This window comes from Ovis canadensis, chromosome 3, assembly GCF_042477335.2.
Source record: "Ovis canadensis isolate MfBH-ARS-UI-01 breed Bighorn chromosome 3, ARS-UI_OviCan_v2, whole genome shotgun sequence".
NCBI classification, from domain to species: domain Eukaryota; kingdom Metazoa; phylum Chordata; class Mammalia; order Artiodactyla; family Bovidae; genus Ovis; species Ovis canadensis.
In genome coordinates this window covers 34046694-34062893 of record NC_091247.1, presented here as the reverse complement: position 1 = coordinate 34062893, position 16200 = coordinate 34046694, and the positions used below count along the sequence as shown (strand labels likewise).

The 16200-nt window shown below is 45.6% G+C and overlaps 1 protein-coding gene across 1 annotated transcript in view; it reads right to left on the bottom strand.

Annotated features, from left to right (window-relative positions):
• The window catches only part of DPYSL5 (dihydropyrimidinase like 5), an 89852-nt gene that overhangs the window by 19461 nt on the left and 54191 nt on the right, over window positions 1-16200 (bottom strand). Inside the window, exons 3-7 of the mRNA XM_069580272.1 lie at window positions 7735-7893; window positions 5499-5678; window positions 4589-4657; window positions 2366-2410; window positions 160-235 (exon numbers count right to left, since the gene is read on the bottom strand). Coding sequence (XP_069436373.1) covers window positions 160-235; window positions 2366-2410; window positions 4589-4657; window positions 5499-5678; window positions 7735-7893 — 529 coding nt within the window. The remainder of the gene's footprint in view (window positions 1-159; window positions 236-2365; window positions 2411-4588; window positions 4658-5498; window positions 5679-7734; window positions 7894-16200) is intronic.

Genomic DNA, 16200 nt, shown 5'->3' with positions numbered 1-16200 from the left:
TCTAAGGGGCCGACCCCAGGCCTGGGCAGGAAGACAGCAGGAAAGAGAAGGGTAGGGCAGCCTCAGGGCCTGGCCTCAGGAGCCGGGAGGGAAAGTGCATGAAACTGCTGGGCACCCCTCACACAAGGGCTAACTGCCCAGCCCACCCTACTAACTCACCTTGCATCTTAGCAGCTGCGATAACATCACCGGCTGAGATGCTGGACACGTTGACCAGATAGATGGGACAGTGAGTCTAAACACAGGAAACATGGTGGGAAGGAGAGAGCATCAACCCCGTAACAAACATCAAGATGACCAGACCAGATAATCCTGGCCCCAGCACTTCCCCTCCATCGCTCAGCACCCTCCTTAGGCTGACAGTCTTCTGCACAGAATGCAGGCTTGGCAGCTGCAGGCTAGGGAAACCCCACAAAACAAGGAGGGGACAGGTGGTGCCCAGCACCAGAGCCCACAGGGGGAACATCTGGGTAAGATGTCAAGTGCTGAACCTCACATTTTCTACCAGCCAACACCAAGACTATTTACAACTTAAAATGAAGGACTTTTAATTTCCTGTTCGTGAACGTGAAGACCTAGATATAGTTGTGTATTATGTCCCATATCTAAAATCACGATGCCTGCCATCTGAAGGCTGCTTTATGCGCAGACAGAATGTACCCTATCCCAGAGAAGAAATGTTACCCAAGAGGTTCAGGGTCCAGTCTACATCAGACAGGACCAGTCTTGCAAATGGACACCTGGATTATAACACTGATTAACTTTTCCTCTACTGAACTGTGCAACCATGGTCCACGGTTTCACTTCTCTGGGAATATGTTTAAGCTAAAAAAATGAGGAATTGCCCTTTTGTTGTTCAGATCTTTCCTTACTCTGGGGTAAGTTTCCATCAGGAAGTAATTGCTAGCATAATTATTGTTATAACAGTAAAATGATGTCCTTGTCCAGCTTCTAGACTTATAAAGGGCTACTGGGAAACTTTTCCCAAATGTTATTCTAGTGCCTTCTTTTCTTATCAAATTAGGAGGATAGAGAATTTAGGAATTGGCCTGACATTTGATGTGCTTGGTACAAGTTTCCTGACTAATTCTGAGACCAACTGGACCTCTGACCTCTGTGTTCCCCTGGTGTCACTAACACCACACCCTTCACCCTCTGCTCACAGCCTTCAAGGTAGCCCAGGTCTTTCCAGAGGAGAAGTTCTCAAGTGTTGGTGCCTGTTAAAATCATTAGTGGGCTTGTTAAAACATAGATTGCTGGGCGTCACCCCCAGTTTCTGATTCAGTGGGTCTGGACAAGCCTGAGCATTTGTGTTTCTGAGATCCTATTTCTAACAAACAATGTGGATGCAGCTAGACCAGAGACTGCACTTAGAAAACTAGTGTTTTAGAGGAGGTAGTTTGGATTATCGGAGAAGGCAATGGGGGCCCACTTCAGTACTCTTGCCTGGAAGATCCCATGGATGGAGGAGCTTGGTAGGCTACAGTCCATGGGGTCGCTAAGAGTTGGATATGACTGAGCGACTTCACTTTCACTTTTCACGTTCACCCATTGGAGTTGGAAATGGCAACCCACTCCAGTGTTCTTGCCAGGAGAATCCTAGGGATGGGGGAGCCTGGTGGGCTGCTGTCTATAGGGTCGCACAGAGTCGGACACAACTGAAGTGACTTAGCAGCAGCAGCAGTTTGGATTATCTGAGCAAAGGGAACCCTCTAATGACAGTTCAGGAGGGGAAATGACCTTGATACAGTGTTTTGCTGTGTATAAAGTGCTTTTCCTTCCATGATTGCTTTGATGCTCAGAACCATCCTGTAAGGAGTGGGTAATAACATCACTCCAATTTTGGATAATGAAACAGTCTGTTGGAATGGTTGATTGACTGGCATGTGAACAGAGCTTGTCTTTGATCAAGCTTGTCATTTCTCTTGCTTGTTCTCACCACCACACTACATCATTGCTCCCTTACCCTGAACTGCACCAAGAAAAAAATCACGAATGGCCCAGAGCTAGAGGTCTGAATTGTGATTCTCTAAGTAAAAATCTTTGTTCCTCTAGAAGAAACAGATTCCAGTTGCTGTGAGGCTCTGTGGTCCCCACCTTGCCTCGCCTTCCTTGGGAGCTGTTTCCACTTGAGCAATGAACCAGATGTCAGTAAGCCCAGTGGGGTGGAACAGAGAGCCAGTGGCAAGCAGCGCTCCTATCATGGCTGTGGGAATAACAGTGTTCATTTAGCAAACGATGTCCATTTGGGGTCCTGTGAGCCAGACCTGGTGCTAGCACCAGAGCAGATTGGGGATCCACCGTCCAGGCTGGTTTCTGACCCCAGAGTTGAAAATGGGCTGAGAGTGAGCTGGGGTGTACTTACCCTGTTTGCAATGGTGATAACTCGGTGAGTGGCTTCTGCTTCCAGCTGTTAGGAACAGAGGACAGGAAGAAAACAAACTTCATCATCTCCCCAAGCAAGCTTACCTCTGCCTAATACCCCACCCTGTAGAAAGTGCTGGAATGTCTGACTCAGAGCTGGAGGGGCCAACTGCACCCACAGGCACTGGCCTGGGAGGAAATCCTGAGCAGGGGCACCAAGTTCCAGCCACCTCTGGTCACCTCGAGAGCATCCTAGGACTTAGTGTTCCGGGCGTGTCTTCCCTGGACGCTACTCAGGGCTTAATTCAAAGGCAACAAAACAAGAGCAAACAAAAACACCTCCCCTGGTTTCTGGTGCCTTCTCTCCACAGCCATCTCAGCACTATAGCAAAGGAGCAACACAGACTGATTTCAAGCAGGAAATTAGCCTAGATCAGGATTTCTGAACCTTGACACTATCGACATTTTGCGTGAGATAATTCTTTGTGGTGGAGGCTGAATGGACATTGTGGGCTCTTCAGCAGCAGCCCCGACCTCTACCTACTAGATGCCAGTAACATCCTCCTCCTGAGTTGGGATAACCCAAAATATCTGAAGCTCCAATACTTTGGCCATCTGATGCAAAGAGCCGACTCACTGGAAAAGACCATGATGCTGGGAAAGAGTGAAGGCAGGAAGAGAGGGGAACGACAGAGGTTGAGATGGTTGGATGGCATCACCGACCTGACAAATATGAGTTTGAACAGGCTCTGGGAGATGGTGTAGGACGGGGAAGCATGGCATGCCACAGTCCATGGGGTCGCAAAGAGTCGAACATGACTGAGTGACTGACAATATATCTCTAGACATCACCAAATGTCCCTGAGGAGCAAAATCTCCCCAGATGCTCCCCTTTAATCAGTAGATGATGGTGGTGGTAATTCTTGCTTTTACTACAACTACAGTCAGTGCCTTGCTCCTCTCCTGGTTGGACTCCAAAGTGCAGTCCTGCGCCCATCACCCACCCACCCCTGTTCTCACGGGCACTTTCAATGCATTGTCTTTATTGAAGTTGGTGTGTCTTTCTCTACCAGCTCCGAGGTGCCCAGACTGGAGCTACATTCAAGGGCTCTGACAGATAGGGACAGACCCAGGGCAGGAGTAAGGCTTATAAAGGGCTGACCCAGTATAAGCTGACTTAGTTTCTGTCAGATGGTAGAACCATCACATCCTGTCTCCAGCTCTTCATCCCTCAAGGCTGCCCCATCAATCCTTCATGGGCATCCAACCACCACTCTGCATTTAAGGCTTTGAAGAAACAGAAAATAGCTTTCTCCTCACCAGTGGTGGGGGATATCTGAATAGGGCAATAGGGCAAGAATGCATTATTTATCTAATGTGATCCTTCAGAGTCAAATTCTTCAGAAAATGGGAACTGGAGGGCATTTGTGTCAACATCCTGCAAAACCATGCAAAGGTAAAATCAGAGGGCAGAGGAAGGGCAGGCCTTAGTTACCGTTCTCAGCGATGAATAGGAAAAGAGGGAGAGAGCTCACACATGTGCCTCTTGTTTCTAGTGGGAACAGTCCAGAGTTTTCCTCAGACACTCAAAGGGATCTCAGCCCCCAAATGCTGATTCACTGGCTTACAGCCTGGAGTTTCTTCTAGCATCTGAAGGCTCTTTCAGTCTGTCTTTTCTCTCCCAATTTAATTTTGGCCACTGCAACCCCTGACATGCTCGCATGGCCTCCCTCAGAAGGGATCCTTGAAATCAGAACCCAACTCAGGTGGGTTTGCTTCCCCAAAGTGGTCTTCCGCACAGAAGTTCAAGGCCTGGCCAGCTGTGGATAGTAGCAGTGTAGTAGAGTAGCAGTATTAGTTGTATCCTCCTGTCCCGACTCTTGGCGACCCCATGGACTGTAGCCTGGTAGGCTCCTCTGTCTATGGAATTCTCCAGGCAACAATACTGGAGTGAGTTGCCATTCCCTTCTCCAGGGGATCTTCCTGACCCAGGGATCAAACCCAGGTCTCCCACAGGGCAGGCAGATTATTTACCATCTGAGCCACCAGTGAAGTCCCAGCTGTAGTATGGAGGAGGCTGCTCCTTGGGAAGCTTCCAGAAGGGAATTTCACCCATGGAGAAAGCAACACCAGACAACCTGTATTCACAGATGTCTCATGCATCCTAAAGATTCTATGAACCTATAGGAAGGACGTTGACAAAGAATGCAGACGTCTTTCTCACCTCCTCTGGACGGCTGATCTCAATGCCTTCTGGGCCTGTGATACCCAAATCTAGTGCTTCCTTTGCTCCCTGAATAATAGCAAAAGAAAGAAAATCGAGAGAATGAGAGAGATACAGAAAACATAACCCAAGGGACTATAAAATATGCTCAGCCCAGCCCATGCCAGTAGGCTTGCTGCTTTTCTCACTTCTGTAATCCTCATCTTTAAAAAAGGGCAGGCTTAATAAAGGGCTCCCCTGAGAGACAGCCCTCCCATTGTATTGGGGGTGACTTCATAATGATTGAAAATATTTTCTTCCTCTTAGAAATACAGTTCAGTCACCAGCCAACAGGCCTGGGACACTAAAGATAAGCACTCTTTATTGATCTGAAAAATCAGAATTTCCTCACTGGAAATCTAGTTAAATCTCCAGCTTCTAGAAATGCCTAGATTAGCCTTTACCCCAAGTGTCCTACTTAAGATCCAGGAGTAAAAAGGGTCTTGTCTGTCTTGGTCCCAGTGAGAAGATCTCTCTAATACCTCTGCTCCTCTGAGGAGGTCCAAAAAGTGGAAGGCTGACTCTTATTTATTCTTATTTTAATGTCACATCTCATTAAAAATACTTCTTAGAGATGCCCCACATTCTTTTGTGGTAATGGAACTTAAATATCATATTAGAATGAAGACATCATCATTCAAGACTTAGAAACCCTTTTGAACTAAAAAGGAAGATTTGTTTTTTTACAGACGCTAGATTTGGATTTGGGGGCAAAGATCCATCATCTGGGGTGTTAACATCTCACACTTTCTTTTAGAATTTCTTTTAGAATTTGTCTTATCTGAACCCTGTAGGATGGGTCACGGGTGGTCAAGATCCCTCTGAGAATTGGTGCCCTCCCCCTCTCGCCCATTATTCTCTACTGCCTTGCCTCAGCCACAAGCTCCCCATTTTCAGCGTGGACTCGGGCGATGGCTCCAATATCCTTGCAAGCGTGAAACACTTGGTACAGCTCGCTGTCCCGTAGCATATACAAGTCCTTGTAGGTCATGAACATCTGAAACGAGTTGACTCCCTTCTCCCTCACCAGGGTCTCCATTTCCACTTTCACCTGGAGAGCAAAACATAAAGGCAGTGTCACCTGGTACAGACCTGGTGCAGATTATCAAGAGGCTGGCCAGCCACTGCTGGCCCAGCATGGAGGAGAGAGGTAGCTCAGTGGATGGAGCTGCCGCCTGACCACCGGTAACCTCATAGTATGTCACTCTCCTCCCACTCCCCAGGCTGCTGTGAGGTTGCATGAGCAAATGCACACGGAAGTGCTTTGAAAATTGTCCAGCATGCTACAAATACAGAAACGCTATCTGGGCATGTTTCTCGTATCACATAAGCTTGTCTATATTTCTGTCTCCAAATCACCTTTGTTGGTAAATGCACTAATGACTTTCATAGCTTGGTCAGTTCCCTCCAACCCCATAAGGAAGGGGTGTTACAGAGAAGGTATACAAATACTAAAAATCCAGAGACCTAGGGAAAAAATCTAATTTAGGGACAAAGCCAAACATGAAATAACGCTATGTGAATAAGGAGATTGATCCCAGTACTATTTATACTAGGTTAAAAAATGGAAGAAACACTGGTCTGACGATAGGTAAATAAATTGCGATTCATCTACTTGACAGAACACTAAGTGGCCATAGCTTGATGGTCATGAAGACCATGCAGCCAAATGGAGAAGCTCATACTTAAAGCAGAAGGGAGAAGCTCATACTTAAAGCAGAAGAGTTACTATGTAAAAAGCAGGTATGAAAGAGACCAGAAAGAAATGAGCTAGAATAGCAATGGTCATTGTACTGGGGGTGACTGGATTATGAGCTTCCTTTCTTTTCTATTTTTAGAATCTGTGATTAGAAAAAATTTTTTGATTACCATAGAAAAGAATTTAAAATTCTAGATACATGAAAGTCCCCACAATCTCTGGGGAGTTATGGATGACTGGCTTGGCCTCAATGTTGAGGATCTGAGTGGATCCTTGATTCCAGTCCCTTGCTGGGGGAGGGAAGGGAGAGAGGCTCAGGGTAGAAGGGGTCACCCAACCAGGAGGGTGTCCAAATTGGACAAAACCTCCATCTAAGATAAGGGATGGCTGGCATTCAGTATAGATGGCATCTTCTGCCCGGTACCAGGAGGGGAGTCTTCATGTGGGAGGTGGGTGGCTCTGCAGCCTTTCATGAGCACCCTTTTGGAAGTAATGGGCGAGACTGGGTGAATTTCACAATCACAGCTTGTACTCGAGGACAGAAATGCAGTCAGGCTTTTAGTTACCAGCTCAGAAGGGAGTCAGCCTCTTTAGGTCAGGGTCCCCAACTGGAGAACTTGGTAAAATCTCTTAATGCTTGTTATTTTTAAGATCCCAGGGCACCCACTCAAGTACTGGCTCATGATTGATGAACACTTGATGAAAGAATGAATACTCAGGCTGCTTCCCCGGGGGCAATAAGCAGTAAAAACTCCAGAAGTGAAGCAAAGTCTAAATGCCTGTGAATCTGTTTTCAGGAAGAACAAGGAAGTGGGAAGCCAAGGAGCAGGGCTTAGACTCTGGCCCTGGAGCCTAGGCAATGGGAGGCCAGGGTAGCCAGGGGCACAGAGGCTGAACTGAGACAGGGCCCGGTGGGAGGTGGCCTCAGGGCACTTAGAGCAGGAGCTGGGGCCCAGCAGAAAACAAGCACCCATTCTTTCTGGGTAAGATGGTAAGATCCATTCTTACCAGGTGGCAGAGTCAGGACAGGACTCTCTGTTCTGAGACCTCAGTGCTGTTACTTCCAGCACAAAATGATTCGATCCTGGGGGCTGACCCCGCTACTCAGCAGTGACCCCTTTGGTGTCAGTGGTACCTAATGTAAAGCATCAGGGCCTGGTGGTCAGAGCAAGGAGCTGGTGCTTCCTGTGTATGTGCTGGAAAACTGGCTCTTTAAATTAGGCAAGACAGCCCCCGCCACATAAAATCTTAAGTGCTCTTTGGTTTAGCATTTGGGGGAGTTAGGATGCTGGCGGGAGGGGCATTCCTCACTGTAGGAGACTGTCACCCACAGCTGGCTCTCACTAAATGGCCCCTCCGCCAACAAGAGCACTGGTTCTCCTTTCAGGGTTCCGCCCAGCACTGTTACCTTGGGAGCCCACCAGGTGATCCCCACGTGGAGGGCATAGTCACAGCAAACCTTGGGGTCGGCCAGACCCCGGCACTTCTCGTAGGCTTCCACAAGGGACGTCTCCTTGTCAGGCAGGACATGGCCGATGATCATTGTGGTGCCTCCAACGAGTGCTGCCTGAGGGAGATGGGAGAAGCCATCTGGTTACATTTCTACCCACATGTGAGTCGCTGCATGGGGAGACACTGGGTCCTCCGGTGGATATTCAGGACAACCACTGACTCCCACATAGGAGGCAGGGAGGTCCAAGTGCAGCAGTGTTCGGGAAACTGCGAGGAGCTGGAGCTCCTGGGTTACACACAGGAGCCAGTGTGTAACCTTCATCATGACTGTGGACCCAACACGCAAGCCTGCTTCTTCCTCATCTTGGGCTGTGGCTCGGTGCTTTGGAAAAACCACTTAGTGTGTTTCCTCAGCCTCTACTTCCCAATGTGATGATTCACCCCAAATGATTTCTGAACAACTTGGATATATGAGTTAAGTGAAGTAAAAGTTGCTCAGTTGTGTCCAGCTCTTTGCGACCCCATGGACTATACTGTCCATGGAATTCTCCAGGCCAGAATACTGGAGTGGGTAGCCTTTCCCTTCTCCAGGGGATCTTCCCAACCCAGGGATCAAACCCAGGTCTCCTGCATTGTGGGTGGATTCTTTACCAGCTGAGCCACAAACGAAGCCCTGAATATATAGATTAGGTAATTTTATAATATTATTTGTAATATTATCTAGTTACAGATATACATGTAAACCATAATGAAGTTATAACATTATTTTAGTTACAGATATATATGTAAACCATAATGAATAAAATATTAATTTGAATATATTGTTTTGTTTTATTCTCTCACATTTCGTTTAGTAATTCTGGTCAAAGTTTTTATAGACATTTTCAAATCGTTATCTTTGTTTTCAGTTTTTCCAAGAACATTATTTCCATTTGACTTGTTTGAAATAGCATTTTAGGTCCTTGTCTGATTTATCAGTGAAAAACTACCCAGGGTTTGATCCCTGGGTCGGGAAGATCCCCTGGAGAAGGGAATGGTAATCCACTCCAGTATTCTTACCTTGAGAATCCCACGGACAGAGGAGCCTGGCAGGCTACAGTCCATGGGGCTGCAAAGAGTTGGACATGACTGAGTGATTAACATTATCCCTATCATTTTTAAAATATTTTGATGCAGAGTCTTTACCTTGTTGGATGGCTGTGAAAGTCAAAAGTATCACTTTGTAAAGTTTTGCCCTAATATGTGTGTGTAATTATTCAGAATTTAGTTGTTTATCTCTGTTTTCTGTATGGGAGGAAATCAGCACAATGAAACTGTCTTGATGATTTCATGCTTCTCTATTCAGTTAAATCCTTCATCACAAATAAGAAATATTGGGGAATAAGGAAGTGAAAAAAATTAGTTCAGTGGCCAACAAACAAATAAAATGAAAGCTCTTGCAACACTGATTTTCCATGCTGACCCTGGCTGGGTGGGTGAGACTTGTTGCCCTGTTGTCCCGGGAGATGCAGGGGCCTGACTTTTTTCATAACTTGAAGTAACCAACAGAGGGTGCTAGTTCTTCGGTTCACACGTAGGACCCGTGATGTGGGAGGCAGAGAGATGTAGGAAGGGGAAGAGTACCAGATTGTAGCTTTACTAGCTGGCTTCTATTTCGGATTTGGCTGGATGGTGCCAGGCTGATTCACCCTCACAGCAGGTGGTTGTAGTCTATTTTGTCCTGAAATGCATTTCTTGCTTTTATGTGTGGACACGGGGGTGTCTGGTATATTGGGATTTTACACACTAAATTGTTTTACTTCTTCTGGGGTTCTAGATTGTTTTCCTTTGCACTCCCTCGTCCATCTGTGGCCTTGCGTCAAAAAGAAGGGAACCTGGAAACAGCACAGTGGAATAAGAGAGCCAAGACAGTTCTTAATATCTGTGGGTTTCTGAGAGTAGAAAAGATCTACCTGCTGAATCTCTAGGTTGGCTCAGATCAAGCTAACAAACTGTTACATAGAATATATGCTAGGCACCTACTGTAACAGATACAACTTCATAATGACTGAGAAGGCTAGGCCTGAGTTCGCAATTCTGAGTCCTTGCAGTTCTGAGACTGCAGGAGATTTTGGCCTCTGCGTCTGCCTCCAGCCCACACCCCACAACCCTGGATCTGTTCTGCAGCTGCAGATCTAAGCTCTGCTCACCCCTGCAAGATGCTGCCCTGGGGCTTGGTATGCACACAGTGGGGGTCTGGCCCCCAAGCAGACAGATACAGGCTAATATAGGCCCTGGCAGTGCTGAGACCCTTTGTCAGTGGATTCCAGGGCCCCAGAGTATAGTCCAGGATTTTGGGACAGTGGGCTCTGGGCCTGGAGGTCACCTGGAGTCCAGAGCTCATGGCAGAGACTCCTCTTGCCTGGGTCCAAGGATGGTAACTGAAAAGTGTTCTGGAAGGAGTCAGAAGCATCCAACAGTGGTCCTGACTATCACATTTACTGGTTGTAATCCTGTGTGTCTACTCTGCTCTGTACCTTGCCTCTGGGGGCTCAGAGAAGGTCAGGTGGCAATGGATGTGAGAGCAACTATCAGCTGCAAAGGGCATATAAATAGCTGGAATAGTCATTACTGCTGTTACCTCAGGCCTCAAAGCAAGTTTAACAGGAGTAAACATTCCTTCAGCTGCAGGTTTGGAGCCCAGAGCAGATGCTGGATGCATAAGCGCTGGTTTCCTCCCAGGCAAGATACACACAGAGCTGGCCTCTAAAATATGCACAGCTCCCACCCACGGAATGAATGCCGACAAGCTCAGTCTTCACGGGAATGTGGCATCACAGATGTGACGGACCTTTTTACTGTCATCCCACACAAAACAGCCTTATAGAAATCAACAGCAGAGCGTGACCCAATCCTGTTCCGGAGGCTTTCAGAAGGATGATGTTTACGATAATCAAAAGGCAATGTGACTGTGTGACTCCTGAATGTTCAGAACTGGTTTATGCAAGAACAGGAAGCTGTGAAAGATCTTTAGAAATCGGTAGAAATGATGTTCATGGAGGCTAAGTCTCAACAGGGAACAGGGGTGATGCTATAATGAGTGAAAAAGGCAGCATTCAATATGTGTACCCAAGATGCTATAGAAGTGTGTTTAAATACACACCCACCCACACAAAGAAACAAAATGGAAGGAAATATACCAACACATTAACAATGATTGTTTTTGGATGATGAGATTCTGAGTAATTTATTTTTTTCTAATTTTCTGAAATTTCTCTCTTAAACTATATTATTTTCATAATATACATAAAAATAAATTTGAGGGAAACTAAAGCTTTTTAAAATTTAGTCAGCCATGTTTATGTGCTTAAAATACTTTCTTTTAAAGTTATGAAACATTTCAACCATACAGTAAAATACAGAACATAATACAATACATACCCATGAACCCATTACTCAGAGTTAATAGATGCTAATTTTTACTGTCTTTACCTTACATATTTTTTAATTAAAAAATGAAAGAAAATATTTTCAATATAATAAGAGCTCTTCATCTTAACATTTCCATCCCTCAACCCTGAGGTTGATATAAACTTCTCCCATCCATGTTTTACACTTTCACTGTATTTGCTTTGCAAATTAAAAAAAGGTACACAAATGGTTTTATAACTTCCATGTTCTTTTGCAACTTGCTTTTTTAATTTGACATCTTTAAGATTCATTGAAGTACAGATATTTCATTTACTTTAATTAATTCACTGTATAGAACACTCCTCCAGGCATGTATTCATTTCTGAGTTCAGGGACACTGCTATGCACAGTCCTGGCGCATCCTCACCCACTCCAGGGCAGTCCCCGCATTCAGGGTATATGCTGCCAGGAAGGAGAACTGCTCCTTCCCAACACATGAGCATCTCCAATCATGCCAGACTTGACCATGGAACAGCTAACTCAGCAGGGCCTCCTGGAACCTGGTGGCTGACCAGAATGGCCCACTTATCAACCCAAGCCCTTATTTATTTATTTATTTTTTTGACATAAACTACTTTCCAGCCAAGCATTCCCCACTGTGCATGTGGCATTCCTTTCTATTGAGAATGTAGACCTGACATCTCTCACTACTGAGTTAACATGGACTTTAGGACCCTTTGTTTAACCAGCAGACACAGCATCATTACATCCATTTGGCAGGATATGAAACAGAATTTTATTACTTCAAAGGGTTGCCATTATTTTATTTTTGATATTGATGACATACTGCTGGGTAAATCTGGATTGATTTGATGCCCAGTCATGTCACTTCCACTTGCCCCCTAAGGAAAACCAGTCTATGTAATAGTGATCCATTTTACGACACAGTTTCTAGGCATACACTTGGCAGGAACTCATACTGAACTCAACCTAAACCTGTTGTTATAAATGTCACCTTTATGCTTCAGAAGTTACAGACCACTGTGGGCACTTGGGGGTCTTTGTACTGACCGTGGACCTGCTCAGCAAGTTGAAAAGAAATTTCGCATGTAATTTATTTGCTGATATCACAGAGCTGGAAAGAATAATGCCTTGGCCTTTCCTGATGTTGTCAAGACAAATCTGGAGGGTCACTCTGTAGCATCTCCTACGTTGCTGCAGGTGTAATCACATATTGCTAAGTTCCCAGTAACAATGTTTTTCTTTTTTTTCCTCTACCCCTCCACTCTGCACCTCAAAGGAAAAAGTTTGATTCTCTAACTCCAAGGCCAAGAACCAACAGGTCAAGACACAAACTTGGTACCATGATGTTGAGAAGGCACTTGGGCCTGAGCTTATCTGTGGGGTTTTTCATTAAGAATGAGGGAAGGACTTCCTGGATCATATTTTCATACTGATGCTCAGAAAAGGGGGGGTGTTTGGGGGAGGTTATTGGAATCAGAAGAGCTAGATCTGCTACTATCTAGATGTACAGATTAACGGCAACTCAAATTTCACAGGGGGAACAATCCTGCACTGAGAATCAAATAACAATTTTTTCCTTTTGGCTGCATAGTCTTACTTGTCCCAAGACATGTGGGATCTTAGCTTCCTGACCAGGGATCAAACCTGTATCCTCTGCATTGCTAGGCAGATTCTCAACCACTGGACCACCAGGGAAGTCCCTCAAATAACAAATGTTTGTATGTGCTTTGTAAACTAAGTCCAATGCAAATATTTTAACGTCTCTTAACATGACTGAGAAAGTCATCACTTGTTCAAATGGATCTGCTTCTCTTGGAACTGCTGAACCGTTTCCTTTTCCTTTCACATTGAAATTATCTTCTATCTTTTACTCATATTTGCTTGAAGTACAGAGAAAAGAAATAACCAGCTCAGTGGTTTCTCCCTTGTGTTGAATAACTTCCTTCATCTTCAGATATCTGTTGGCTGCTTATGGGCCCTCTGGAAAGCCAGCTCTTAAGCAGCAGCGCTCCTTGGGATTCGAGAGACACTCGAAAGAAGGACCTGAGCATTTTGTTAAATGAGATGATGTATGATGGTACTTAGAACCATGCCTAGCATTCAGTAAACACCATTCTCATCGTGAAACATACAGCCACCAGCCAAAGCCAGCTCCATGGGTATACGGCTTGTGCAGTCCCACAGTGCCTTGCACTTAGAAGGGCTCTGTCCTGGTTTAATCCTTGTCATCTTGAAATTCTTGATAATTTTTGAATGAGGAGTCCCACATTTTTATCAGCTGCACTGACCTGATCTAGGGAAATCATGCTTTTAACAAGTTTACGTTGGCTTTACTGTCAATTCATCCAGCTCACGTTGAGGGCTCAGGACCACGACGCTTTCTGCCATAACTCCCTGCCAGGCCACTGGAATGCTGACCACTGCCTCCACCCTCTTTTTTTTTTTTAATTTATTTTTATCTTTTTTGGTTGCACCCTATTCCCCAACCAGAGATCAAACCCGTGTGCTTTACAGTGGAAGTGCAGAGTCTTAACCACTGGACCACTAGGGAAGTCCCCTTCTGTCTTCGTTTAGAGTCTCCCCAACACTTTTTATCAAATGCTCATTTTCTCTGAAAAATAAACAAGATAACACAAACCCTCCCCGAAACACCTTTTCTCCCAGATACCAAGGAATGCATGATTGTTCCTCCAGCTGCACACAGCTCCCAGGCCTTTTATTGACCTGTTGAGTTCATTCTGCAGCTGACCGGTTTTCTCTAAATTGTACATTTATAACGAATTGCACTTCTAAACTTCCTTTTACTTTTTACTCCTACCTTCTGGGTCCCAGCCTCTATTGCCTCATCCAGGGCACGGTCCCACTTCCTGACCTTGCTGTGCTCTCACAGCATTACCATATCTAAAACTCATCCTTCATTCTTTGAATTTTCAGCAGAGGAGACAGGCAATATTCAACCTGCAATATACTTTGGGAAAAGAACATTTTCCCACAGTTAATCTGTCTGCCGTTTAAAAGCACATTATTCCTATATTAAGAGGCAACATGGTAGAGTGACGAGAAGCAGACAGATCTAGGTTTATATCTTAGCTCCATCACTTATGGTTATAAAATCTTGGGCAAATTATTTAATCTCTTTGAGCTTCATTTTCCTCATTGGTAAAATGGAGTAATAATACACCGCTTGTGGGGTTACTATGAGAATTAAATGAGATAATGTGTGTAAAGCACTGAGGACAGTACCCACACATAGTAGGAGCCCAGTAAATACGAGTGATTTATACTACTATTATAACTATTATAGTTAATGAACACTAAGCGTAATTTGTGTATCAGATGCTCCAGAAGAAGTGAGGAATATAAGTACCTTAAAATGCTTATGTGAGAAATACAAGTACGGTTAGCAAACCAAATAAGACAAAAAGGTTCATTTCTAATAGAAATGACTTCAAAATAATGAGTACAAAGCAGCATAACTTTCCTCAATGGTGACAGCATCATCAAGTTCAACAAAAGACAGGGAGAGGGGAAGGACACATAGGATGGGAAGGCTGAAGGCTGGAAGTGGGCACGACGTGACCCTCTGGGGCAGGAAATTATGTGGGCAGAGCCGGGGACACCGCTGGAGGACAGAGAAAAGACCTGGCTGGTTTGGTTGAGGCAGGACTGATTATGACCAAAGCGGGTGGGCCTTGGTGACCTTGGATTCCATCGGTCAGCAAAGTGTGTTGTGGAGATGGTGGTGATGAGGGGCTTCGGGAGGGTGGGGGTTTAGGAGTGCATTTACAGAGACGACTCTGGTCACGCCCATCCTGGGACATGTCTGTAGTCACGACAGGCTTTTGGGCAGAGAGAGAACATGAAAATCAGACTCCATAACACGACTCTGACTATGCAGTGCAAACTCAACTGCAGTGCTTAGATAATGAACCTCAACTTGGGGACTGGGATGAAGGTCATATGTGAAACCTATTTCTAGGAAGAAGCAGCAACTAGGTTTAATGACAGAAGAAGATGTGATATAAATAACAGGGGAGGTTTTATGACTATATGGCTGAAAAAACAGTATCAGGAGAGGAGCCACCAAATTTAGGACAGACGAGAGTTTTTAGACATCTTAAGGTAGAGCTGACTGAGACACAGGAGCAGAGGCGAAATCGCTAACTATAACCAGCATCCACTGAGCACATGCTCTGGGTTTGTTTTTCACAACAGTCCTGTGAAATACATGTATTATCCCCATTGTTCAGGTAAAGAGACTGAGGGTTGCACTTCTGTTAGACTAGGAACGAAGTCTCTCCCCATCTAGAGGGAGGTGGATAGAGGAGGAGGTGATCTGAGGTGACATGGAGGGGAGCTGAGGGTGCCCAGGCCCTTGGTCCCAGACTTAGCAAAACAGAGGGAAAGTTCTGGGAAAATGAGAGGTGTTGGTCTGAGCCAAGATGGAGGTAAAGAAAAGCATACGGAAAATGCACTACAGAATCAACAAGAGAGGGCTGAACTGAACATGCCATGTTCAGGGGCCAGTTCTGTGAAGTCAGGAGCAGGGACAGAGAAATCAGGCTGGGATTGCCAAGGGAGTAGGCACCCAGGGGCCAGGGACGGCCAACAAAGGGGTCCAGGTGAGGTCCAGCACAGCCAAAACCAGGGAGGGGTCCTAGAGCAGAGTCAGGTTGGGGCTGAGAGTGACATTTGAATTTTTGCATTTGTTCAAGATATGTTTCTATTTGCTGATAGTGCATGGAGGTGGGAGGCTCTGGTAGGAAAGGCCTGAACTCTGGAGCCTGGCAGACCTGAGTCTGAGGAGTCCCGTGGTCTTGAGCAAGTGCACTCTGGCTTGGGACGATGGGGGTGCCATTCCTGGAAGGAGGGGTCCCCAGTAGAGGAGTGGGGTTGTGGTGGATGTGCTGAGTTTCAGGCAGGTGCGCAGAGGTGCCTAAGATGTAGCTGCAGACGCGGGAGTCATCAGTAACAGATCACCTGGGGAGAGAAGGTGGGGAAGAGGAGA